At 36.7% G+C, this 22,851-nt stretch overlaps 3 protein-coding genes across 4 annotated transcripts; 2 read left to right on the forward strand and 1 right to left on the reverse strand.

Moving 5' to 3' along the window:
• Positions 1–125: 125 nt before the first annotated feature.
• LOC113057985 (clathrin interactor 1-like) lies at positions 126–15,090 on the forward strand. Its single transcript, XM_026225643.1, has 12 exons — positions 126–311; positions 4,187–4,291; positions 4,409–4,505; positions 4,592–4,700; positions 4,813–4,977; positions 6,061–6,238; positions 6,467–6,683; positions 6,886–6,970; positions 7,952–8,029; positions 9,643–9,920; positions 11,153–11,327; positions 13,392–15,090. Exons 1-12 carry the CDS (start codon positions 271–273, stop codon positions 13,739–13,741), a joined length of 1,878 nt encoding a protein of 625 aa, XP_026081428.1. The 5' UTR covers positions 126–270; the 3' UTR covers positions 13,742–15,090.
• Positions 15,091–18,322: 3,232 nt separating this feature from the next.
• LOC113057986 (zinc finger and BTB domain-containing protein 3-like) lies at positions 18,323–20,057 on the forward strand. Its single transcript, XM_026225644.1, has one exon. It carries the CDS (start codon positions 18,330–18,332, stop codon positions 20,010–20,012), a length of 1,683 nt encoding a protein of 560 aa, XP_026081429.1. The 5' UTR covers positions 18,323–18,329; the 3' UTR covers positions 20,013–20,057.
• A 425-nt stretch (positions 20,058–20,482) lies between these two features.
• LOC113057987 (ribonuclease H2 subunit C-like) lies at positions 20,483–22,473 on the reverse strand. Of its 2 annotated transcripts, none has more exons than XM_026225646.1 (5): positions 22,404–22,473; positions 21,695–21,848; positions 21,503–21,615; positions 21,308–21,427; positions 20,483–20,771 (listed from the first exon to the last, which is right to left on the reverse strand). In XM_026225646.1, the coding sequence occupies exons 2-5, from the start codon at positions 21,846–21,848 to the stop codon at positions 20,751–20,753; spliced, it is 408 nt and encodes a 135-aa protein (XP_026081431.1). In that variant the 5' UTR covers positions 22,404–22,473; the 3' UTR covers positions 20,483–20,750. The 2 variants fall into 2 exon arrangements, with proteins under 2 accessions (XP_026081431.1, XP_026081430.1); XM_026225645.1 differs by having other exon boundaries at positions 22,386–22,444.
• Positions 22,474–22,851: the final 378 nt, after the last annotated feature.

A 22,851-nucleotide genomic window follows, 5' to 3' on the forward strand; every position in this document is an offset into this window, starting at 1 on the left:
CACTAACCACTTCTGTGAGGTTATGTTAATGTGACTTGCGACATTCTTCATCAAGGATGTAGTGTTCTGCTGAAGCAGCCATAAGCAGCCTACGATATTTCCGTAGTGATAGCGCATTTCCGTGGTAACCTGTCCGTCCACCGCTGTCTGGAGCAGCGTACTTTAGAGTTCATGCGCTGTCTTTCGTGACGTCTCGACTGGCACGACCAGCGGATTTCAAGGGCTGGAACACCCGTTTTCCCGACCGAAAGACCCAGTAACACCGCCAAGATGTTGAATATGTGGAAAGTGAGGGAGCTAGTTGATAAAGCGTGAGTATTGCGAATGTTTTCGAAAGTATTTCGGTGTCCTGTCTCATACCTGTTGAGAATGAGACACGTACGCACTCATTGACGTCACATCACACTCTCGAGCTAGCACAGTGGCTAACTACAGCTTTGTTGTCCCCTTAAAAGTAACATATTTCGTCAATATATGTAGCAACTTTCGTTTTCGGGTCGGTTACGATACTCAATCAGACGTGTTCACTTGTTTACTACGACTTAATTTGTTTACGAGACAAATGGTACCCTTAAACTTCCTTGCTGTTAACTCGGCGGCTAATTTTATGACAGTTGCTAAACTTGGGTTGGTTTTGAAAACATGGCGCTTGTGTTTAAAAGTGCTTTATACACCTGACTAACGTGTTGATTGTAAATCTTTCTGAGTGAGAAAACTGTTTAAATATAAAGTAAGAGTCTGTGTTTTACTTGGCATTGGAGTGGCAGCAACATGTTTTTATGTTTGACAGCAATTGTCAGATACTATTCAAGCTAATCAGCTAGCCTGAAAAAGCAAAATAAAAAAATAAAAAAATAATAATTGTTCATATTTGTATGGTGTCAGTCTGTTTACACTTAATGTTAGACTGAAACTTGTGTTTTAACCCTTTGGGACAGGAACATAATACCCCAGGAACATATTTCTGTTATATTCCAACATAAATCGAAATATGGCAGTGTTATATTTTTATTTAAATTATTTATTTTATCTTGTTTTTTTTTTAACCGTTTGTGTCCCATAATTAAAAACATTTAAATGATAAACATTAATAGAGGTCAGTGGTCTTCTGTGCATTCAGGGCTTTAGTACACTAATGCCACGCTGTCATGTTTGCTTGTACGTAACGATTCTTGGATGATGCCAAAATCTTTTGTTGTAGGTATTTGCTTGAGACCCTCTTTTATTATTTTTCTTAAAAATTGGGTCCACTCACTCAGAAACAGCACACTGTCAGCTACTGTCTTTATGAATGGTTTACAAGGTTGTTAAGTGGGAAAACACAGCAATTTAGAATTATGTCTTTCTTTAGAAGTCCCACAGTCAAGAACAAATCTCTGTCTTAATAATAATAACCTGCTTTTCATAGTCTGTTTCTTAGACTTTCTGAGTGTTTCTCAGAGAGAGTTGTTAACTCATCTGATTGAAGGACCACTATGGCTTGTATGGTTTAAACCTTTTTTTTTTTTTTTTTAAATAGCATATTGATCATTAAATAGGTTATTGTATGACTCTGAACCTGAGTGTTTTTTTTTTTTTAATCCATTGCTACCTTGCCCTTTTCTGGCAGTATGGAAAAGCAGTTATTGAAAGCTTTAATACACAAATATGACTTGCACAAACCTTTGGGTGTTGCCTGATAAGTGGGTACGTCCCTGAAACTGTCATTTTCTATGCTATATGAAGTATTTGACACTATAGTGCATTCTATTGCATGTTAAGGAGTTTAGCCACTTAATAGAGACTACAAAGAAATCTCTGGAGAAGCAATAGAAATATATAAAATAAACAATCAATACCATTTATTCTAGATATTCGTCACTCATCATGACTTCCCAAAAATAGAAATTAAATAATTTCCTGTTTTTGCAAAGCAATTTTGGAAACCATGTAGCAGAAAAAAAAGAAATTTAGCTTATTAACAGACTACTTGCCAAGCGTAGCCATGGGTGGAATGACAAAGTGTGGGGAATTTAGCTTCATGCTGGTAAAGCAATGAGCCTGTTCCTAAATGGTGTGAAAGTCCTGAGATACCACAGAGAGACTTCAGTATTACCATATTTAGTGTAGTAGATGGTATTGTGATACCATTTAAAGGGGTCATGTGATGTGATTTAAATTTTCCTTTCTCTTTGGAGTGTTACAAGCTCTTGGGACATAAAGACGATCTTCAAAGTTGCAAAGAATAAAGTCTCAAATCCAAAGAGATATTCTTTATCAAAGTTAAGACTTAGTCACGCCTAACTAAATCGGCTCATTATAACACAACCTCACGTCTATGTCACTATGTGGGAATAAGGCTGGCCAAATGATCACGCAAAGAAATAAAGCATAACTTTATTGTTGCTGCCACCGCAGCCGCCATGTTGTGAAGACACTGTGTGTTTCATTGCGAAAACAATGACCTTCCAAAAGATGGCATGACTAGAAATCAGTGTTTAAGTTTTATTTACAACACTGTTCCAGAACAGTTCAACCCAAATATTCAGATGTGTGCAGCACATTTTAAGGAGGACTATTTCCTGATCCTGGGAGACAAGACTACAATGCTGTTGTTCTGACTCACAGTCTGTAAGTACGTTTACATATGTAAAGGATTTGCCACTGATGACTCAAAGGCGAGTTTTAAGCAGTGTAGTGTAGTGCTTGTTGTTTGTCGTGTGTCCGATGACAAATGCAGACATGGTTATATGTTTACGCGGTGCAATGCAACGCGTAAAAAGACTGTATAAATCATTAAAATCAGTAATTATGTCCCCACTAGATGCAACAAATGCCTCGTTTATAATGGGTTTTAATGCTTTTGTCTCATCGCTTCGGGACGCTGCATCACAGTATATAGTAAGGAGCATAACATTTAAAATTTAATTAATTTATTTTTACTCATTTCAGCTTACTTATGTTTCTACTTCAATTGAGCATGGCAATACTCAGGTATTTTTTTTCCCTGTAAACTGAGACACTATACATTTTCTAAAGCAAACGGCAGGACTAGGATAGACTGGGGACTCCATAGAGTGTTTCTATTTGAATATTTGATCTATTTTGTTTCTATTCTCAGCGAGTCTGTCCTTAACCCCACCCATATACTGAGATCTTGTGTGTCTTGTATAACCACTTTTTATGTCCCTCTAGTGCTAAACTGGTTTCATGTAATACGAGTTTGGTGCTACTAATTTCCGTCCAGTATTCAAATGAAGGTGGGGTCTGAGATTTATGATTGGTTTAGACATTATTTAAATGACTGGTCTAGCTTTCATTTTTTAAATCTGGAATACAAATATACATTTTACTGACACCAGTGATGCAACCTTAGGGGATTTTTAAAATGGTACTTACCAGATTGCATTATAAACAAATAGATGCTTTATATATATTATATATAAATAGTTTAAATGGGAAATTATTTGTAGTGTGTTTATAAACTGTAAACAAATAGCCTAACCCGTATAGCATTGTCATTCTCTTTTGTTCTCTCATCATTCTCACACCTTCATGATGTTTGAAACCCATATGATTTTCCGCCTTGAAACACCAAATAGATAATTTGCATAATGTCCATATTCTCATGTGTTTAGCAACCAAAATGTGATTAGCACAAGGTTTAAATGAGCACAAGTGTTATTGAGACTTAATTATGAAAACAGACCAAAATTTGTATGACCGAAATGTTTCTAATTTCATATTGCTTCAGATGATTTGGATGTAGCGCATAAGTCATATGGAATAAATGTTTGATACTGTTATTATGTTTTTTTTTTTTTTTTGAGCTTAACATCCCCTGCTAACTGTAAGCTTTTGTATGGAAAAGCACAAGATCACTGTCAGAAATAATGTGCAAAAAAAAAAAAAAAAACCTGTGGCGGGTCATTATGGACCTTCGTTTACAGTGCCTAAAACAAGTTTCACCCCATGAACCACAGAGGATTTACCAATTTTTACAATTTTTGTCATTTTACAAATAAATTATATGAATTTTTTCATTTGGTTTTCTGCCACTCAGTAATTCATATATGTTATCGTTTATATATTTTGTCTTTGTTGAAAGGCTCTTTTTCCTGCTGATATAATTTTTATCTTATAGTCAGTCCAAATAAGTGATGTTTGACTTTACTGAAAGGAAGTTGTTTTAATCTTATTTTTACAGAACCAATGTTGTGATGAACTATACAGAAACTGAGTCTAAAGTTCGCGAAGCCACCAATGATGACCCGTGGGGACCATCTGGACAGTTAATGGGTGAAATCGCCAGGCAAGTGGAGGGTTTTTTGATTTGTCACTCTTTTTTTCTCGGAATAGCAATAACACTTTCTTCCAATATGAAGAGTCTCCTCTAAGATAAGCTTTTGTTATTTCTGTTTCATTTCAGGGACACGTTTATGTACGAGCATTTTCCAGAGGTAATGAACATGCTGTGGACTAGAATGCTGAAAGACAACAAGAAAAACTGGAGGAGAGTTTACAAGGTATGGTGTAGTGAGGACGGTATATGACTGAATATGTTTTGTTTAGCTGTCATCTGTCATGAACTTGACTGTCCTCTCTACCTCAGTCTTTACTGCTGCTGGCGTACCTGATCAGAAATGGTTCTGAACGGGTTATCACCAGTGCAAGAGAGCACTTGTTTGACTTGCGTTCGATTGATAGCTATCATTATGTAGGTGAGTAAAATGCACAAAAGCAAAAGCTTATATAATTATTCATCTGTCATGTAGACTCTTTGATGTCGCTCAGGTACTAGTCCGTGATGGATGAATGGGGTTTGTGTTTCAGATGAGAATGGCAAGGACCAGGGTGTCAATGTGCGTCAGAAAGTGAAGGAGCTGATGGAGTTTATCCAGGATGATGACCGATTGAGAGAGGAGAGGAAAAAGGCCAAGAAAAACAGGGACAAGTACATTGGCGTGTCCTCTGACAGTATGTCAGGCTTCAGATACTGTTAGTCCCTAACTTTCTCTCTTTCTCACTTGCGCACACACACATACACACCATTTTCACTGTCAAATTTATCAAGGTTTGCAAGGATTTTTTAACATCACGCAGAAAACATATTTATCATAAGGAATAAATCTAATCGGGACTCTGAAAGCAAGGAGGTCCTCTGTCTCCTCTCCACTGTTGTTGTCCCTGGAGGGTTTGCACTGCCAGATGAGTGAACTGTACTGTAGATTTATTTTGAAACCCAGCATAGCTGTGTTTTCAAATGAGAACATAAATTATGTTTTCAATGTCCTTGATTGGGAAGAAAAAAAATGCATGCATTATTTGTATTGCTTTAACTTTAACTGAATTAACTGCTATCATATTTCATTTGACAGTCGTTTAGCTCTAAAGTTTAATGAAACTTGATATACATGTATTTTATTTTGTTTTTGAGATGGTGGCTTCCACATTTATTCAGTAATTTAACCACAGCCCAATCCCAGTTCTTAGTTATGAAATATGCCCCAAGAGGAAGCATCATAGCCTGATTTCACTTCTCCTTACATTGACATCAAATCAGTGGGTGAATCTCACACTGGGTCATATTTCACCCCACCTCCGGAATTGTTTTATTTTTATTTTGCATAACAGCATTAAGTTTTTTAATTATTTTCTCGACAATTAAGCACACCCTTACAAAAAGTATAATCAACAGAAAGGAAAATTGCATATTAATTTAATTAACTGTTTATTATGACTTCATGGTAATATTTATTGTACTGCCTTTAATTTATGCTAATTAAATTACTAACCATAACTATTAAGAATAATGAAATTTACTATCAACTTCTGAAGTAAAACATCCAACTGCATTAGAGAAATTGAAATGGGTCTGAAAATGTGTTTAATTGATCAATAAGCTTCATTTTCTTTTTGCAAAATGTATTTGTTTTTCTTTTTTTTCTAATTACCCAGACATGTTTTTATTGGATTCACCTTTTATTTCTTATATTTCCATATATAGTTTCTAAATGAAGTTTGACTGTATAATGTGTTTGTAGTATAACACTTTTCCTGTCCTGTTTATGCATCCTGCAGCTGAGGACAGGTTTGATAGTAGAGATTCACGCTCAAAATGGGATGAAGACTGGGGTAAGGGGGCTTTCCCTTTCAGTGAGAAACTGGGAGAGATCAGCGATAAGATCGGAAGCACTATTGATGACACCATTAACATGTTCCGCAGAAAAGACCGGGACGATTCGCCTGACAGATTCAGGTCAGGACCCCCAGGCTGTCTCACTTTCCCCTCTCAGATCACCTGAAAACTCTGTTCTGCCAAGTCTTCTTTAGTTTTTTTGAAACACAAATAGCATAAATGTTATAACTAATTATATGAACAAATTGTTGACAGTTGACTGATTGTGTTTTATCTACTTATTCTCAAAGCAAGGACGCATTTTGTTAGCGATCTTGCACCAGCTCATTCTTTATCTTTTCTGTATAGTGAAGGAGATGAGGACCGTCGGGGAACGCGAAACGGGCAGTCAGGGAAATCAGAATTTAAAGATGATGCAGAGACCGTGACAACCAAAAGCGTCCAGATCGTCCAGGCCACAGAGACCACTCGTAAGAGAGGAGGCATTCCCTCCAAAGCCATAAGTCTGGGAGCAGCTGCAAATTACACTGGCGATAAACCCTCCAGCAATACAAACACAAGCCAGGTAGATGTGAGAAACACTAGCTACCAACACTAGTCTTTTCCTGTTTAATTTACATAGATGATGCAACTTTTGGCAGAGATTTGTTAATAAATAGAGAGAAGTGTAATGTTAAACTTGTATTCAAAACAACGTAGACTCTACACTGACATCTTATGGTAGCTGTTAAGAGTGTATTCAGTTTGTGGGTCCTTTGTTGCCATAGACCACATCAGCAGTGAGCCAGCCCAGTTCTGGTTTGGTGGACTTGTTCTCAGCAGATCCTGCGCCTGCTCAACCAGCTTCCCAAGGTAACAGTAGTAACATGCATCTTCTTTGGGTTACTCTAAGTTAAGAATATCATGGCATTCTTTTTTTTTGTAAAATGTAAAATATTTATTTGATTTGTGGTTCAGCACTACGTTTACAACTGAACATGCAAGAAAAGTTCACTTAAGGGCACTAAGGAGAAGTAATATTGAAGGTTTCTTCCTTTAAAGAAATAGGGTTGCACTGCTGACTAGTCGATAAATTCTGCCACTTGTCACAACTGTAGAAATAAATCCCAAGAGTGCTTTATGCTCACAAAACATGTTAGGAAGTTTTCAAACCACCCCTAAAGGTAATCAAGTATCGCCCCGAGAGCTGACAGAAACCACAATGGAGTGGGACATTCATAGCAAGCATCATGAATCTTGCAGTGGACAGTAAGCATTGAACACTGATGCGTATTAGCAGTCATTTACATTTACATTAAGGTAAACATTTCCGTCAAACTACTTTTCTGGTCAAATACTAATAATGAGTATTTGTGCAAGGTCTAGGTGAAGAATATATAAGGCATGAGGAAATAAGTGAAGGTAGCAGGAAGCATTATGCCGTTAATTTGTCAATGTGGACGTATCCTGAAAGGGAGGGGTGCATAGTAAAGTTTAGCATATGCGCTCTCCTGCGCTCCTGCTGGAGCATTTAGTCACCGGGGCCAGATGTCAAAGCGGTCCCTGGTGGGTGTGTAATGCTGAGCAGATGTGTCGATCCCTCTCTTTACTGTCCTGCTCACTCCTCCACCAGCCAAACAGCTGCATCTGTCCTCCTCCATATTACTCCAGCCACAGGCTGCTGGAATGTAACGTGACCGTAGAGTGTGTTTGTGTGTGTGCCTCCTACAGAGCCCAACAGAAGTTTTTATATCTGTGCTCTCCATTTTTGTCCTTTCCTTAGGACATTAATAGGGGATTGATATGTTTTACCAACCTAGAATGTCATAATTGAATCTCTCTCTTTCGTTCTAGTTTCAAGCTCTGACCTGATTGGAGGTTTTGCCGATTTCTCTTCTCCTGCAGCTGCAGTCAGTCTTCCATCATCAGCTGGTATGTTTATATAACCTCCAACAAACCATTAGGTCAAAAATAAAGCCTGAAACTGAAACTTTATTATTTTTACTTCTACTTACTACAACATTATACTTCTGTTCAAAAGTTTGGGTCAGTATTATTATATTTTTATATATAAAAATGTTACACATTAAATTTATCAAAAGTGCCAGTTCAGATTTTTACATTGTTACAAAAGATTTACGTATATTTTTCAATAAATGCTGTTCTTTTTGAACTTTTTTTTTTCATCAAAGAAACAAAATTAAGCAGCACTACTGTTTTCAAACCTTTATAATAAGCAATGTCTCTTGAACATCAAAGTATTTTGTATTGAAGTACTATTGAAGTGTTAGTAAGTGAAATTCTAAAATATTTTAGATATCTATTATATATGATAGAAAAGTTATTTAAAATTTTGAAATAGGTTTGAAATAAGTAGTAATTAAATAATAACAATAGTGTGCTGTTAAAAGTGACTTTTCACTTTGTGTTTTTGAATGACTCCTGAGTTAATTGGTTTTAAGAAAACCCTGTATAATTAGACTGGTTTTGGGTTCATATGACCCCAATCAGGTGTGTTTCTCAGGGCAGTTTAAATAAGACGTTCAGAAACTGCTGAATGTAGTGCAACTGAATGGAACAGAACGCTGGGGTCTCATGATACCCTTTTCAACTTCAGAAAAAAAAAGCATGTATGTAGCAGCATGGGAAGAATTTAAATACAACTCAAAGATTTTACTGTGAAATCTGTCTAACAGGTAGAATCAAAATGCTTATAGATTAATATTTAATGCACCACCACTAATAATATCAGGACTAGTAACCAGCAGAAAGTCTAGATAAATTTGTTGAAGTTAGTAATCCATTAGTCAACCATCACAACCTTATTATTATCCCTAATATATTGTTACTTATGTTCTTTAAAAGATATGCAACACCAAAAGTAAAAACAACAACAACAACAACAAAAAAAAACCCCTTACTGGCTTTCGTTAAAAGTCTCCGTATTATTATTTTAACTAAACTCGCATGTTAAAATAAATGCCTTAAGGGAGTGCAACTTGTAAGACATAAAGCGGTGATATGTGTGTGTTTTTATATAGTTATTTAAATATAGTTCTGGGAATATAACAAAAGGCTTTTTTTCTGCTGGACTGGAGTTTGCTATCCTCAGCTGCCTGTTTATGAAATACTCCAAGCAGAAAGCTCTTAAATAGTGAGAGGAGGGGGCAGCCATATGGTGGGCAGCTGTGCTAAAAGCTAATGAGCACAGACACACTTCAGCTCTTGTTGGGTGTGACACGTCACCCTCTTTTTTGGGGAGTGACTGAGCTGAAGTGATGGAGAGTCTGAGATTCTTTTGATGTTCATGCATCTTCAGTGCCCTGATAGTTTCATTACTGGTTCTCTTGCATTTCTCGAGATTTTTGTATTGCTCATTTGCATACAAATGGACATCCTCTGCTAGATGATAAAGCCTGACATGTAGCAAGATTGTGGAGTTTGTGCAATAAAAGCACAAATATGCCTTTTGATCAAAAAGCTACATAACTATTACAACTTTCTCCCGTGTTATTTGTGATCTCTAAAGTGTTTGTTTTTTTCAGCCCCAGCATCCAGTGGGAATGGAGACTTTGGTGATTGGAACGCTTTTTCTGCAGCCCAGCCAGCCGTCCCTGCAGCTCAGCCTGTAAACCCTGCAGGAATAGATCTTTTCTCAGGTCTGCAGGTGGCCCCTGCTCCTGCCCCTGCATCCACAGCACCCTCATCTGACCTTTTTGACCTACTGGGCTCATCTCAGACCACTAACTTCAGCACCTCCCAAAGCATGAACTTCTCCATGACCTCCTCTCAGACGACTGGCATGCCATCGTCCAAATCACAGGTGCCTGCTACCTTTGAGACTTTTTCTCAACGTATCTACTATATATTTATGATGCCTTGGTTTGATATTATAATATCATGTTTTTTTTTTAATTGAGACCTTAGGAAATGCTTTGGAGAGCACAGTTTTCTTTCCCATTTTGATATAAAACAAATAGATGCAGCCTTGTTTAACAGAAGAGACTTGTACAAACTTGGTTTGTAACTAATGATAGTGTAGATTTTAAATGTTTATTTAGTCATCTTTTAGGGGTACAAAAAATGGCAGCAATCTCAACCTATAAGCCCCACAAAAATGACAAATAAAAGGCAAAAAAATTTGATTATGCTGTTATAAAAACTTATTTTATCTTGCAAACGAGTGTCTGTATTTCATTAGGTAGTGCACCTACAATAGATTTTTGTGCATTGCCGTCCCTCAACATTACGATTACAGCATACTAAAAAATAAAGATGAAACCAAGTGATGTAGAGTTGCACATACATAATGTGGCTTTCATTCAGATCCCCATCTGTTGAGTACTTAATGCAGCTCATCTAAGTGGAACTGCACACTAAACACTATTTACGCAAGAAAAGACTATTCTGGCCGAGGTTCAGAGCCAGTGGTTTAGAGAGCAGGCAACATGAAAGCAAAACGAGTGAGGGTTAACACGCAGCATCGGCACAATTTTCCACCCACCCCCTCCTCATTACCCATCAACCCCAGTCCCCTGGGACGCCCATCACAGAGAATGGCAGAATGAGGATGAACAAGTTTAAGTCAGAAAACCATTAAATTGAAAGAAAAGCCTTGCACAAAGATAATATTTGCATGCTAAAAGCCTGACCTACTTTAAATGGCAAGTTTTGTTTGGCTAAAGAAAAAAGCAGCACCCCGATGGTATAATTAGAGGGACTTGAGATGCATTTTAACATGCTGAAATAATTTTAGAAGACAACGCCTCTAGCTAGCTAGACATCTCTTGTCTTATTTATTCAAGAGTCTTGATAACCCTGAAAGACCACAGTGTAGTGTTCTGGAGTATTAATTCTGCATTTCATCTTCGCTGACTTGTGTCATTCTGCCATGGGCAAACATTCATGGCCATCTGAGAATTTTAATTATCATGCTTGAACTGCAGCAGAGCAGTATCATCTTAACAAAATCAGAGAAAACATTGTTTTTGATCCTATGAGCACTATTATATGTGGTTTGTTCTAAAACCGATTTGCTTTTCTTTGTCTTTGCAGCCCCTTCAGTCAATGGGGAGTTCACTGATGCCCCAGCAACCGCAGAACCCCAATACCAAAGCCTCTTTGCCGTCCACCTGGTCCAACTCTAATGTAGACATAAGCCTGGACTACCTTAGTCCTGGCATGCAGGCACCCAAACCTTCTCAACCCACACTCAACATGATGCAGCAAGGTAAGCAAAGATACTGATGTAGAGTGTCTGGGACAGGCTGGAATCTGGAGTACAGAAAATCAAATGAGCTCAAAGAATTCAAACAAATGGTCTATATGAGGAGTGGAGAATATTAGTAACTAACTAAACATAAACTAACAAAAATATGTAACGTATGAAAATATAAATGTATAGCAGTACAGTTTCTCATACATTGATATTGTGGCGGATGCCACAAATAAACCAACACTGACCACCACAAATAGAGTGTCCAAAAGGCTTTGGCTTTGACTGCACTTTTCGAAGTCAAAACTTGGAACAGGTGGTTTTATATAAATGCATCTTTGAAAGGAACTGACTGTCTTTACAAACGTCCGATGTCATTTAATGTTTCCTACAATGCTTGATAAAGCAGTGTTCATGAGTGCAGCGCTGCTTTGTTTACATAGAAAAAACGCTATTTCTGTCGCTCCAAAAGCGCCTTCTGCTGGCAGAGAATTAATTAGCATTTTCAATCAATCATCCCGTCTGCTGTTATTTTTCCCCCATGGGGAAGTGCCTCCACACATAGAGTGCAAGTGTGTGGGAAGCACTGCATAGGTATAATAACATAACATAAAAGTTTAATAGTAAGAGCAAACTAGATTCAGATACAAATACATGAACACATTGGTCTCTTGGCCGTTTGAAACCTTCTTACTGTTATCATTTAATTTTATATTGTCATATTTTTCCAAGTAAGTAATAAAAATAGTTACGCTACTGTTCAAAAGTTTGTGGTCAGTAAGTGTTTATTAATTTATTTATTTTGGAAAGAAATTAATTATTACTTTTAAGCAGGGCTCTGATGAGAACGAAAAAACAGAAATGAACAAAATTTTGACAGGAACAGAACCAGAAACAGAAATGAAATCTAATTTTATAGTTCCGAGCAGAATCGAAAATTTGAAAAGGCCATTAAACGGTTAATAACATTATTTTATCGTTCCATTTAATATTTGAAATTTGCTGTCAACCAATCATGAATTCCAGCAGTACCGCATATGCAAATGTGACGCTAAAGCCAACGAGTGAAATGTCCGCTCAGCTGTGAACTCATCATAGGTAAATCTCAATGGCAATGCACCGCCTTCAGGGCCAGATTAAGACCAAACTGGGCCTGACGCTGCATCGCAAAAAGGGCGTTGGTGCATGAATTCGACACTCAAGTGCCAGCATGCTTAGCCTTTCCTGCCCAACTGAGGACCGCAGCTCTCCTTTGATTATTCCCAACTTTGAGAAGCTCCGCTTGCCAGAGGCACTGGACACCATCATGCACAGATAGATGCACAACCCAATTTCGACATTTGGAAACATCTGAGAAAGATTCAACAAAGACAAAAGCTTGTTAGCTTTTCCTATACTCTCTATGTGCAATACATATTTTCCATTTTCTAATATATATATATATATATATATATATATATATATATATTAGAGAGAAAAAAAATAGACATAATGCAGACACAAACTGTTTACAAACAGTTAGGCTTTAATAAACACTGTAAACATAGCTAGGCTATTTTTATAATACTTTGTCATTCAAATGCATTGCGAATACGGAAACAGTTGATTTTGTGTTGAAAGAGACCCAACATTGGTTTCAGTTTCGTTTTAGCTTACATTTGGCCAAAATCTAGAGAAGATGATGCTGTGACTAAGCGTTAGATCTCTATTTTTTTTACTTTTCTTTTTGAGTAAAGAAAACACTATACTTTATTATTATTATTATTATTATTATTATTATATTTTTATTATTATTATTATTAGACAAATTATAGGCAAATAATTTATATTTTTTTTTATTATTATAAAAAAAAAATACTAACCGGTATTTCTTCCACCTGAACCGGTTTTGGAACAGTAATAATATCAGAGGAACGCAAGAACAGAAACGTTAACATATCAATTCTGCTCGGAGTGAATCGATTGAGGTTTTTTTTTTTTCAAGCCCTGCTTTTAAGCATAGAAGCAGTGACAGTAAAATAATTTATATTATATCGGTAGCCCTTATTTTCTTTTTTTTTTCCTTCTCTTTTGCAATAGGAGTTCAGACTCCTGTGAATGTGATGACTCAGGGCTTTGTTGGAATGAACCTGGGCATGCAGGCTACCCCTACAATGGTCAGACCGCCCACCCAGACCATGATGGGAGGAATGAACATGGGCATGCAGCCTGGCATGACAGGTAGCGCCATGCCCATGCCAACCATGGGAGGGATGCCAGTCAATCAGGGCATGATGGGAATGAATATGAACATGGGCATGTCTACAGCTCAGATGGGGATGACAGGAAGCATGGGCATGGGTTCGGGAATGCCAGTTATGGGGATGAGCCCTGCCATGGGACAGCCTAAACAAGATGCCTTTGCAGATTTTGCCAACTTTGGGAAATGAACTGCAGAGTATTATGTGAAAATTCCTTGAAGAAGCTATGAAGAGCTGGAAGGCAAAAACTACTTGAACGATGTCAAATAAAGCCACACAGGAAATGTTTGTTTGAATGATGCTGATGTACAACTGGATTATTATGTTATTTTCAATGTTCTTCTAATCAGCTGTACCAAGGAGCCCTATCGAGGGTGGCTGGTTTGTGCTCAGAATCATTTCAGTCATTGCACTCACACATCCCACGTTTCCATTGCGTCGGGATATCGCTTTAAGGAATGTGACGATCGTGAATGGCCATTGACTTTATCCTCTCACATAACTTCAAATTTAACCCAGAAAGCACTGGGTTCCTAATGCTGTAGGAAAAATCATAATGATCAGTTCTGGCCTTGCCTCTATTCTGCCTTAAGATTACCTGTAAATATTTTCATGTGCAGACAATAAGTTATTTGAGTTACAAGATTGATGAATTATGATGGTGAGGATTTTTGTATGGAGTAAAGTTGGTGATCACTTGCCATTTTTGTATTTGATTTTTATTCAAATAACCATTTTCTGAAGAGAAATGAAGTCTCAAACATCAGGATGATAGAATGACAATTCCAAATCCAATCATTTGTGGCCTTAAATAGTTAATATGTACTTTTTCATTGAAAATCTGCATCTTTATGAAAATGCTAAATCTGTCCTTAAAACACATGGTGCCTGTTAGTCTCTTTTGTTTTTCTTCTAATCAAAAACTGTATGAACGATATGCAAAGTACAGTATTTTTTAAAGGTACTGTTAAAGAAGATAAATATCCAGTAGAGTACATATTTGCACTTTTTTATGTCTTTTGCATGGCCAACTTATCAGGAAGATTTTGGGTGACTAAAAGGATTTTATATATAATTGAGCCTGATATGGGTTCCTAATTTTATGCAGTTCTGATTATGCTGAGTGTAAATTGAGACTGTCTGTTTGTTAAGCCCGGTAGCAAAGAGTTGGATGCTGTGTCCAGAGGCCCATCAGTTGTCAAGATCATCTGTTGCTGTCCACAGTGTCTGCTGAAGCTAACTTCTTCCATTCTGAGGATTTTTACAAGCAAAATGACCAAATTCTTCCATGTTTCTTTTTTCTGAAGGGTTGATTTAGGTTTTTGTAATCAGGTCTGTTGGGCTCTGTAAGATCTCATCTATTTAGCGGTTGGGGAGTTTTAACAGGAAACACTATAGGTTTATGCAACTCTACAGAAAGCAACAAAAAATTAAGTCTTTCTTCCACTGATAATGTTTAATATGTTTCCTATTTCATACAATGACTCGATTGTATTTCTATTTTATGAATGACAATAAAGATTTGATTTCCATTTTCATTGTAAGGCTTCTTGTTTTTATCTTCTCTAATTGATCTCATCTAAAAAAGAACCCTCTTTGGACTTGACTCCAAACGTTAACTTTGCACAAGTTAATAGGATGAAAGCACAGCCACATGTCCCACTTTCAGTGGATCCTTTGCCAGTGAACTTTTTAATTGGCATAAAATTAATAATTCATTTTGAGAACTTGAGCTTAATATGTGAAAAGGAAACTGTCTATTTTGTATCATTTTTTATATATATTCCGTACATGATGCTATATCCTAACATGTATTTCAAAGTAGTCCATCTGGACACGTTTCCCTAGCCGGTGCCAAATATGCAACAAAATGTTGAACCTTTCCTCATAAATCAAATGTGGACATTTTAATGTACATTTCTAGCTTTCTAGTTGGTGGTCTATTATGCTGGGAAAACCAACTAAATCTTTACTAGGTTAAGAATCTTTTTTTCTTTTCTCTTTTTTTTTTTTTTTTGACATTCTTTACTAGATTTTTTAAAGATCAATACAACTACTTACTGTTTAAACCATAAATATCTGTAACCATAATAGAACATTTTAATACAGCAGGAGATTTGTAAGATTTTTAAAAAGTGAAGAGAAAGTGTTATATATAAATATTCTTCATGTGTATGGCTAATATATGAAATGAGGAAAAAAAAAAAAAAAAAACAAACGTGTCAAGATAAAAAGCCTTTTCAACCTCAAGAAGCCCAATTAACCCATTTATACTGTTTTTTTTTTTTTATTTATATATTTTTTTTTAATCCGTGGAGACCCAACTGCAATTTTTTTAACACTAAAAGAGGTAAACGTCAAACAAACAAATTCAGTTTGACATGAAAATAAGAGGCTGGACGTTTTTATGGGGTTGACAGATTGACTTTCCTTTTAACAGAATAGTGATGTGAATATTAGCAAAGATTTGTTAAATATATTGCCATTTTCCCCTTGATAATTTACAAAATACAACAAATTAGACTATTGCTTACAGTGAATCGGTATCTTACTTCCCCCTAGTGGTCATTCAGAGCAAAAACAAGCAGTGTGTATGTTGAGTATACCTAGATCATGAACGTAACCACAGTTAAAAAGCGCTTATTTTACTCAGCTTTTAACATTTTATTTTCACCTTTTAATATACATATCAATATGATACACTCATTTTACAAAACCTTCCTGGGTGATCTTCATAGAAAGTAAAATCATATTTCATCTGGTTAGTCTTTAGTCCTTCTGCATGTTCACAAGAAGAAAGTTTTCTCCTTGTATAAAAAGCTGATTGACATGACATGTGTGCACGCTTCCATAATCCACTTTAAGCTTGGTTTCAGATTTTTGTATCTCTTTTAATGCAGTCTTGTCTTTCTCAGAGGGTTCAGATCACTCCAGGGTATGTTTGGGGTCGGTTCTCCTGGTTTGGTCTCACAGGTGAGATGAACTACTGTGAAGGTCTGTAAACAAATTAAATAAATCACAAGCAACTTAAAAAAAATCTTCATTATAAAGCACAGTAGAGTTTATATATAGAATTTATAATTGTTCAAATGAATCTCTCTTGTGACAGTAAGCACTTTCTCGTGATAGAGAGCTTGTCCCAGAAGAGGGTCCCTGTATGTTTCATCCACATCCACCATTGCCTGGAACCAAAAGATTGTGGAATGCACTTCCTTCAACTATTAGGAATGCACCAACACTAACAAGTTTCAAGAAACAGTTAAAAACCCATCTTTTTAAGATGTCTGTGTCCTAATTGGTGACACTCGATGTATATTCTATTATACTTGTTGTTGTTTTCTTTTTCTTTTTTTTAATGTATTTTTAATGTATTTATTTTTGTACTGTACTTAGCACTGTAGCGCTTTGGGTATAAGAAAAGCGCAATATAAATAAAATGTATTATTATTATTATTATTATTATTATTTAATACTTACCAGGCTCCAAAACTTATCAAATGCCACCACAAAGCCAGAACACACTTCCCGGAGCCCTTTAAAGGTCCGGATGTGAACCTTGCCTTAAAAAAATACCTTTACTATTTGTAAATATACTGTTTTTTACTATAGTTAAAACCAAAAACATTAAAAAATGTAATTTGAAATAAAAGTAATGTAAACTTGAAATAAAACATTTAAATAAATAAATAGATTTATTTAGTATATTTCAGATAGTTTCAGAGACACATTTAACAATACTAAAATAATTAATACTGAAGTTTTTTAATAAAAACTATTTAGATATGTTAAAAACAACTAATAAAAATGTAAAAAACATGACATTTCTCTTAAATAAACAGAATCATGATGATTATTAAGGTGATTGCAAAATAAGGATAATTATTTATAAATAGTATAAATTATTTATAAACTGGATAAATATATTGCCAGACAAAAGCTGAATAAGAGCACTAGGAATGGCATCAAATACAAGGATCATAATAATTTAGGAATTCGCATTAATTAAAGAGATATCCATTATTCTTGAACAACTACCTCTCCAATATTATACAATTATTGTACCAGTTTCTGTAAAATAAGGACTTATTTTAAACGAAACCAAAACAAAATCCTTTGTGTACACTTGTACGCTTTCGTTCTCCTCCCGGTCAGTAGGGGGCAGACCACACTCTTCACTTAAACTGACCGTACTGCACGTAGAAGTGTGTGTTCGTGATGTATTGTTCTAAAACAAAACATTGCACAATCGCGTACTAATGTCTTTTTTTTTTTTAAATCATGTATTAGAAATAAAATATGTAAAATGCTGTCCCCTTGACTAGAAGGATATTTTAAGGATATGTGGCGCTGCTTTTGATTTATATAACGTCGATCCGGTGAAGGTTTGGTTTAATAACCTTTAACACGGTCTATGGTAATAACCCATTATGGAAAAATGTTGTGTGAAGAATACCAGGAGATGAGGAATCCATTTGTATTGCTTCAAGATTCAAACATATGAATGTATTGTGCTATTGATCCGTGAACAAATGTTGATGTCAAGAGAATGACAGTGGATCCATAAAACAAACATGATAGTGCTTCAAAAGAGCTGATCTTAAAGTGGACGTGGGAACTTTGTCAACACTCTGGACATTTCTGTAAGAAACATTTCATCTTAACACTACGTAGATTATAATATTATGAATTTAAAAAAAAATTATTGATAGAAACACTGCATAAACTATATTTATTAACTGTATACAATGGCTTTATTTTTACTAGGTGGTCAGTAGAAATGGAGTTTCCAGGACATAGTCAGCAGCTCTTGGCAAGCCTGCGCTCTCAGCGTCTGCAAGGTTTCCTATGTGACTGCACCGTGCAGGTCGGCTTGACTCATTTCAGAGCCCATCGTGCCGTGTTGGCCTCTTTCTCCCCTTTTTTCCATATGTTTTACTCCGATCAGTCAATGGGCAATACCAGCACAATCAACGGAGGGCCACAGAGAGACACAGTCACTATTAATGGAGATATCGTGACCCCACAAGCCTTTGGACTCCTCCTTGATTTCATGTACGAAGGGGTTCTGTGGTTATCAGCCCACCCCCCTCCAGAGGACGTGCTCGCCGCAGCCAGCTTCCTACATATGAACGACGTGGTGCGAGTTTGTAAGAGAAGACTTCAGGGACGAGGATTGGCCGAGGCGGATAGTACAAGAGTAGAAGTCGGAGCAAATGAGTCCGCTAAGCCTGGAGAACTTGATGGCTCGAATGGAGAAGACATACCCGGTGCAGAAACAGGAAGAGATGGAGCAGCAGCACACTGTCTTCAGTCGAGTCAACAGATGTCACTTTATATTGATACCAAGTCTGAAACACAAGCAGGGATGGCTAATCTCCTCACGCACAGCACAGAGAGATCAGAAATGGCAGACACGACTCAACCAGGAATGGACTCGCAACCAGCCTTTAGTAACTCTTGTTCAGGTGCTTCCACATATCGTTCTGCACCTAGACCTGACAAGACAAGAACATCGGCACGGTCTGCAAGCCTCGAGTCGGCACTTTCAAGTCCATGTAGTACAACAGAACTAATTCAGACAGAAACACATCCTGTTGTAACCACTGCCGTGGCTCTGAGCAGTCTGGACAATGCTAGTGCTGCCCAAGAACATGAACCTAGCGTTTTCATTCAGGTACAAACACTAAAACCCCAAATCCAGAATAAAGGTGCAGGAAATCCAGGGTCTTCACAACACACTGAGAGTCAGAATGGAAGGAGACATGAGTACTCTTTGCCCAAAACAAGGAGCATGCAAAGTAAGCGTGAAAAATCTCTTTCGCAACCACCAAGAGAGGAAAATGAAGATCGCTTTAAAGTGAAGGTGGAGGCCATTGTGATTTCTGACGAAGAGTCTGATGATGTAGACGAGACTGTGGTCACGGATGACGGCCCGTGTAGAAGTGAAGATATAGATCATGTGGATGATTATAATGACAGCAACCATGATGTTGAGGAGCTGACTGATACTCAGTTCATACCTGCACATCCGTTAATTCATCTTCCACATCAAGAACCGCTTTCTTTCCCTCCCTCACCACAAGGTCCTAATACTTCCGCAGCAGAAACCACCAGCTTTTCATCATCTCTTTTCCCAACCAATTCCCAGCCGGAGCAGCAGGCCATGTACCTTGAGGATTTTCATGACTCGCTTGGGAGTTACATAGAGGACGTGCCTACTTGTAACACTTGTGGGAAGACTTTTTCCTGTGCTTACACCCTGAGGAGACACGCCATTGTGCATACTAGGGAGCGACCTTATGAGTGCAGTTACTGTTACCGCAGTTACACACAATCTGGAGACTTGTACAGGCACATCAGAAAGGCACACAATCAGGGTTTAACAGTGAAACGCAGCAGAGCCGAGTCAGACCTTCCACCGTCACCACCTCCCCAGACAGAGCTCAATCCTCAATCGTGAATTGAAAAAAAAAAAAATGGTTTTGGTGTAAACTTAATTAGGTATACATATTCTTGAGATTTGTAATCTTACACAATCTAGTTTTAATATTCATTGCTAATGTAAATTGTTATAATATAAAGAATTGACTTAAGAGTGGTTCCAGCACTCAGACATTTGATAGGCATTCACCATTCGTGGTGGTGTTTTGTAATTTAAAAAGCCATATTTATGTCTCTTATGGAATATTTTAGCTGTTATACCAAGTAATGAGCATTAAGATACACTAGAGCAGATGAAGGACTACAAGGAAGGTTTTTGATGTGCATGTGTTCTGTGCATTTTTGTGAGCGTGAAAGATGGTGAGACTGAATTACAATCAGCTTTGAGTGCTTTTAAGATTGGTCCATTTATTTGTTGTAAAATATTTATAGAATTAAGCAACTGTGCAAAAGTTTGTGGCCAGTAAGATTCTTTTAAATTCAGTTAATAGTTTTATTCAGAAAGGACACATAATGTGACAGTAAAGACATTTATAATGTAAAAGATTTCTATTTCGAATAAATGCTTTCATCAAATAATTCTGAAAAAATGTATCATGGTTTCACTAAATAAAAATAAAGAGCACAACTAATATCTTTTAAAATACTGATATTAAGAAATGTTTCTTGAGCAAATCATTAGATTATAAAGACATTTCTGTTTAACTGTAACTATGTACTTGAGAAGCAGATCTCCACAACAAAACAATGTCCATTATCAGTCCACTGGTCCATGCATCTGCAGAAAGAGGTATTGTTTTAATTAATATTAGAGAAATTTTAAGTGAACTGAGAGAAATGTCTTATAGTAAAGCAGATTCTAAAGCCATGGTCACACTGCACTTTTCGCTCCATTGACTTTCATTCATACGCATGTGAATTGATAGACCGGAAACGCAAGCCCGTGTGGAAATTTTTCGTTTTTCACGGCATTCCAAAGTTCAAACTTGTTTAACTCTGGTCTACAGATTCACATCACGTGATACCGTGTGACCAATGGAAGAGCGATATGCCACAAAATGACCTCGTATCTGAATTAAAAGAACATACATTTAAAACTGCAGCGCCACAGGAAAGTGGAGTAGATTGTATGTTTTTACATTTTAGATTATTATAATTTGTTATGTGTTGAATTGAAGTTTTTAAAAAGACACTGTACAGCGTGACATCAAATCACGATCGTTGCAGCATGCGAAACCACATTGCATGCTGAAAGTCTAGTGTGATAATGGCTTTCTGATGGTAAATGATTAATAGTTATCAAAAGAAACTCACTGCCTCCGCTAGCTGAGGCCATGTCATCGCCATCACAACTCCATCATCGGATGTGGGAGGAGTCTCCAGATTCCAGTATGTGAAATGATGGAACACTGAAGAAATTTTCACTACTCTGTCCTACAAACAATTTTTAAGAATTAGTGTTCTAAAAGGACATGTCAGTGAATTCAAAGAAAAGAATAGTGCAGGTACCTCTTGATCAGATGCAGGCTTCTGGACCTCTTTTAGCACTAGGCCTGTGTATCCATTTGGGCAATGCAATTCCTGACCCTTCAGTCCCCGACCTCTCAATGACACTGTCGTTTCTGCAGAACAGTGTTATCTTATCGGGTGGAGTGCTTCAACTTGTTTCATTCTCAAGCTGTGTACTGGTGTTTGACTAACCGTGTTTGCGTTCCTTCACAGTGGGATTAAAGAACTTGAAGACTCCAGCAGGTCCGTCATGCTCTATTTCACAAGGCAGCAGGTGGATCTGTGGTTTGTCAGCTTGCTTGAGGGTATCAAGCCGGATAGCTGTCACACAACCGTTCGCTGACATCTATTAAATCAAAGTGTGACAAAAAATAATAATAATACTGGCAACTAACAATGCCTATGGGGGAAAAGTTAATCTTATAAAATAAAACATATGCATAAACACAAATATTAAATACTTACTAAACAATTATTAAATAAACATGTGTACTATTCTCTGTACTTGAAACATTGGAGACACATTTTACAGCAGTCAGTGTAATTTGGGAAAGTGTGTGTGTGTGTGTAAATATTCAGATGTTATCCCCTTTATTAACATTTACATAAGTAACTGTAAATTAATTACTTTTTTTCTCAGTTTAATTGTTTATACTTACAGACTAATTTAATTTGTAATTCAATTATGCAACGTCGTAACATGTGACAACTGAAGTTGAATTAAAAACGTGTCTCCTACGATACATTGTAACAATACTCATAATCTTTTTTCAATTGATATAACGCTGAAGATCTCAAAAAATATTTTCAGATTAACGCTATCAGAACTAAACCTCTACATTTGTAAAATGATACGGTATAGCGGATATATAATTGTCTTTACCATCTGCAGATATCTTACCTTGCTTGTTTTCAGAAGTTTACAACATGTCACGTGGGACAGCCGCGGTCTACTGTGATTGGTCGTGCTGTATTTCTTCGCCACCAGGCGGATGTTTTCGCTGTAAAATCCAAAGTATTTTGCCATCTACCGTTTCGCTGGTGTCGTTCGGATGATGACTCGAAAAAGACAGTATTCTTACATTGCTGTTATTGTGTGTGTGTGTATGTATGTGTATGTACGTATTTATGTAATATTTATGTATGTATGTATGTATGTATGTATGTATATATATATATATATATATATATATATATATATATATATATATATATATATATATATATATATATATATGTATGTACAGATACACACACAATTGTATAATACCATCTGTTATTCTTATGTGGTCAGTTCACAGCATAGACTGAAAACAGCCTATGAGTGCAACACTGATAATATTCCTACT

The sequence above is a fragment of the Carassius auratus genome, chromosome 39 (assembly GCF_003368295.1).
Source record: "Carassius auratus strain Wakin chromosome 39, ASM336829v1, whole genome shotgun sequence".
Lineage (NCBI taxonomy): Eukaryota > Metazoa > Chordata > Actinopteri > Cypriniformes > Cyprinidae > Carassius > Carassius auratus.

Excerpts from the sequence above, each read along its gene's own strand:
- LOC113057987 (XM_026225645.1), bottom strand. Across the intron at positions 21,428-21,502 it reads AGCCTGCATCTGATCAAGAG|GACAGAGTAGTGAAAATTTC; the intron begins GTACCTGCACTA and ends AATTGTTTGTAG. Across the intron at positions 20,772-21,307 it reads GGCCTCAGCTAGCGGAGGCA|ATGCATGGACCAGTGGACTG; the intron begins GTGAGTTTCTTT and ends CTCTTTCTGCAG.
- LOC113057986 (XM_026225644.1), top strand. The coding sequence starts at position 18,330 with ATGGAGTTTCCAGGACATAGTCAGCAGCTCTTGGCAAGCCTGCGCTCT.
- LOC113057985 (XM_026225643.1), top strand. The coding sequence starts at position 271 with ATGTTGAATATGTGGAAAGTGAGGGAGCTAGTTGATAAAGC. Across the intron at positions 4,701-4,812 it reads TGATAGCTATCATTATGTAG|ATGAGAATGGCAAGGACCAG; the intron begins GTGAGTAAAATG and ends TTTGTGTTTCAG. Across the intron at positions 9,921-11,152 it reads TGCCATCGTCCAAATCACAG|CCCCTTCAGTCAATGGGGAG; the intron begins GTGCCTGCTACC and ends TTGTCTTTGCAG.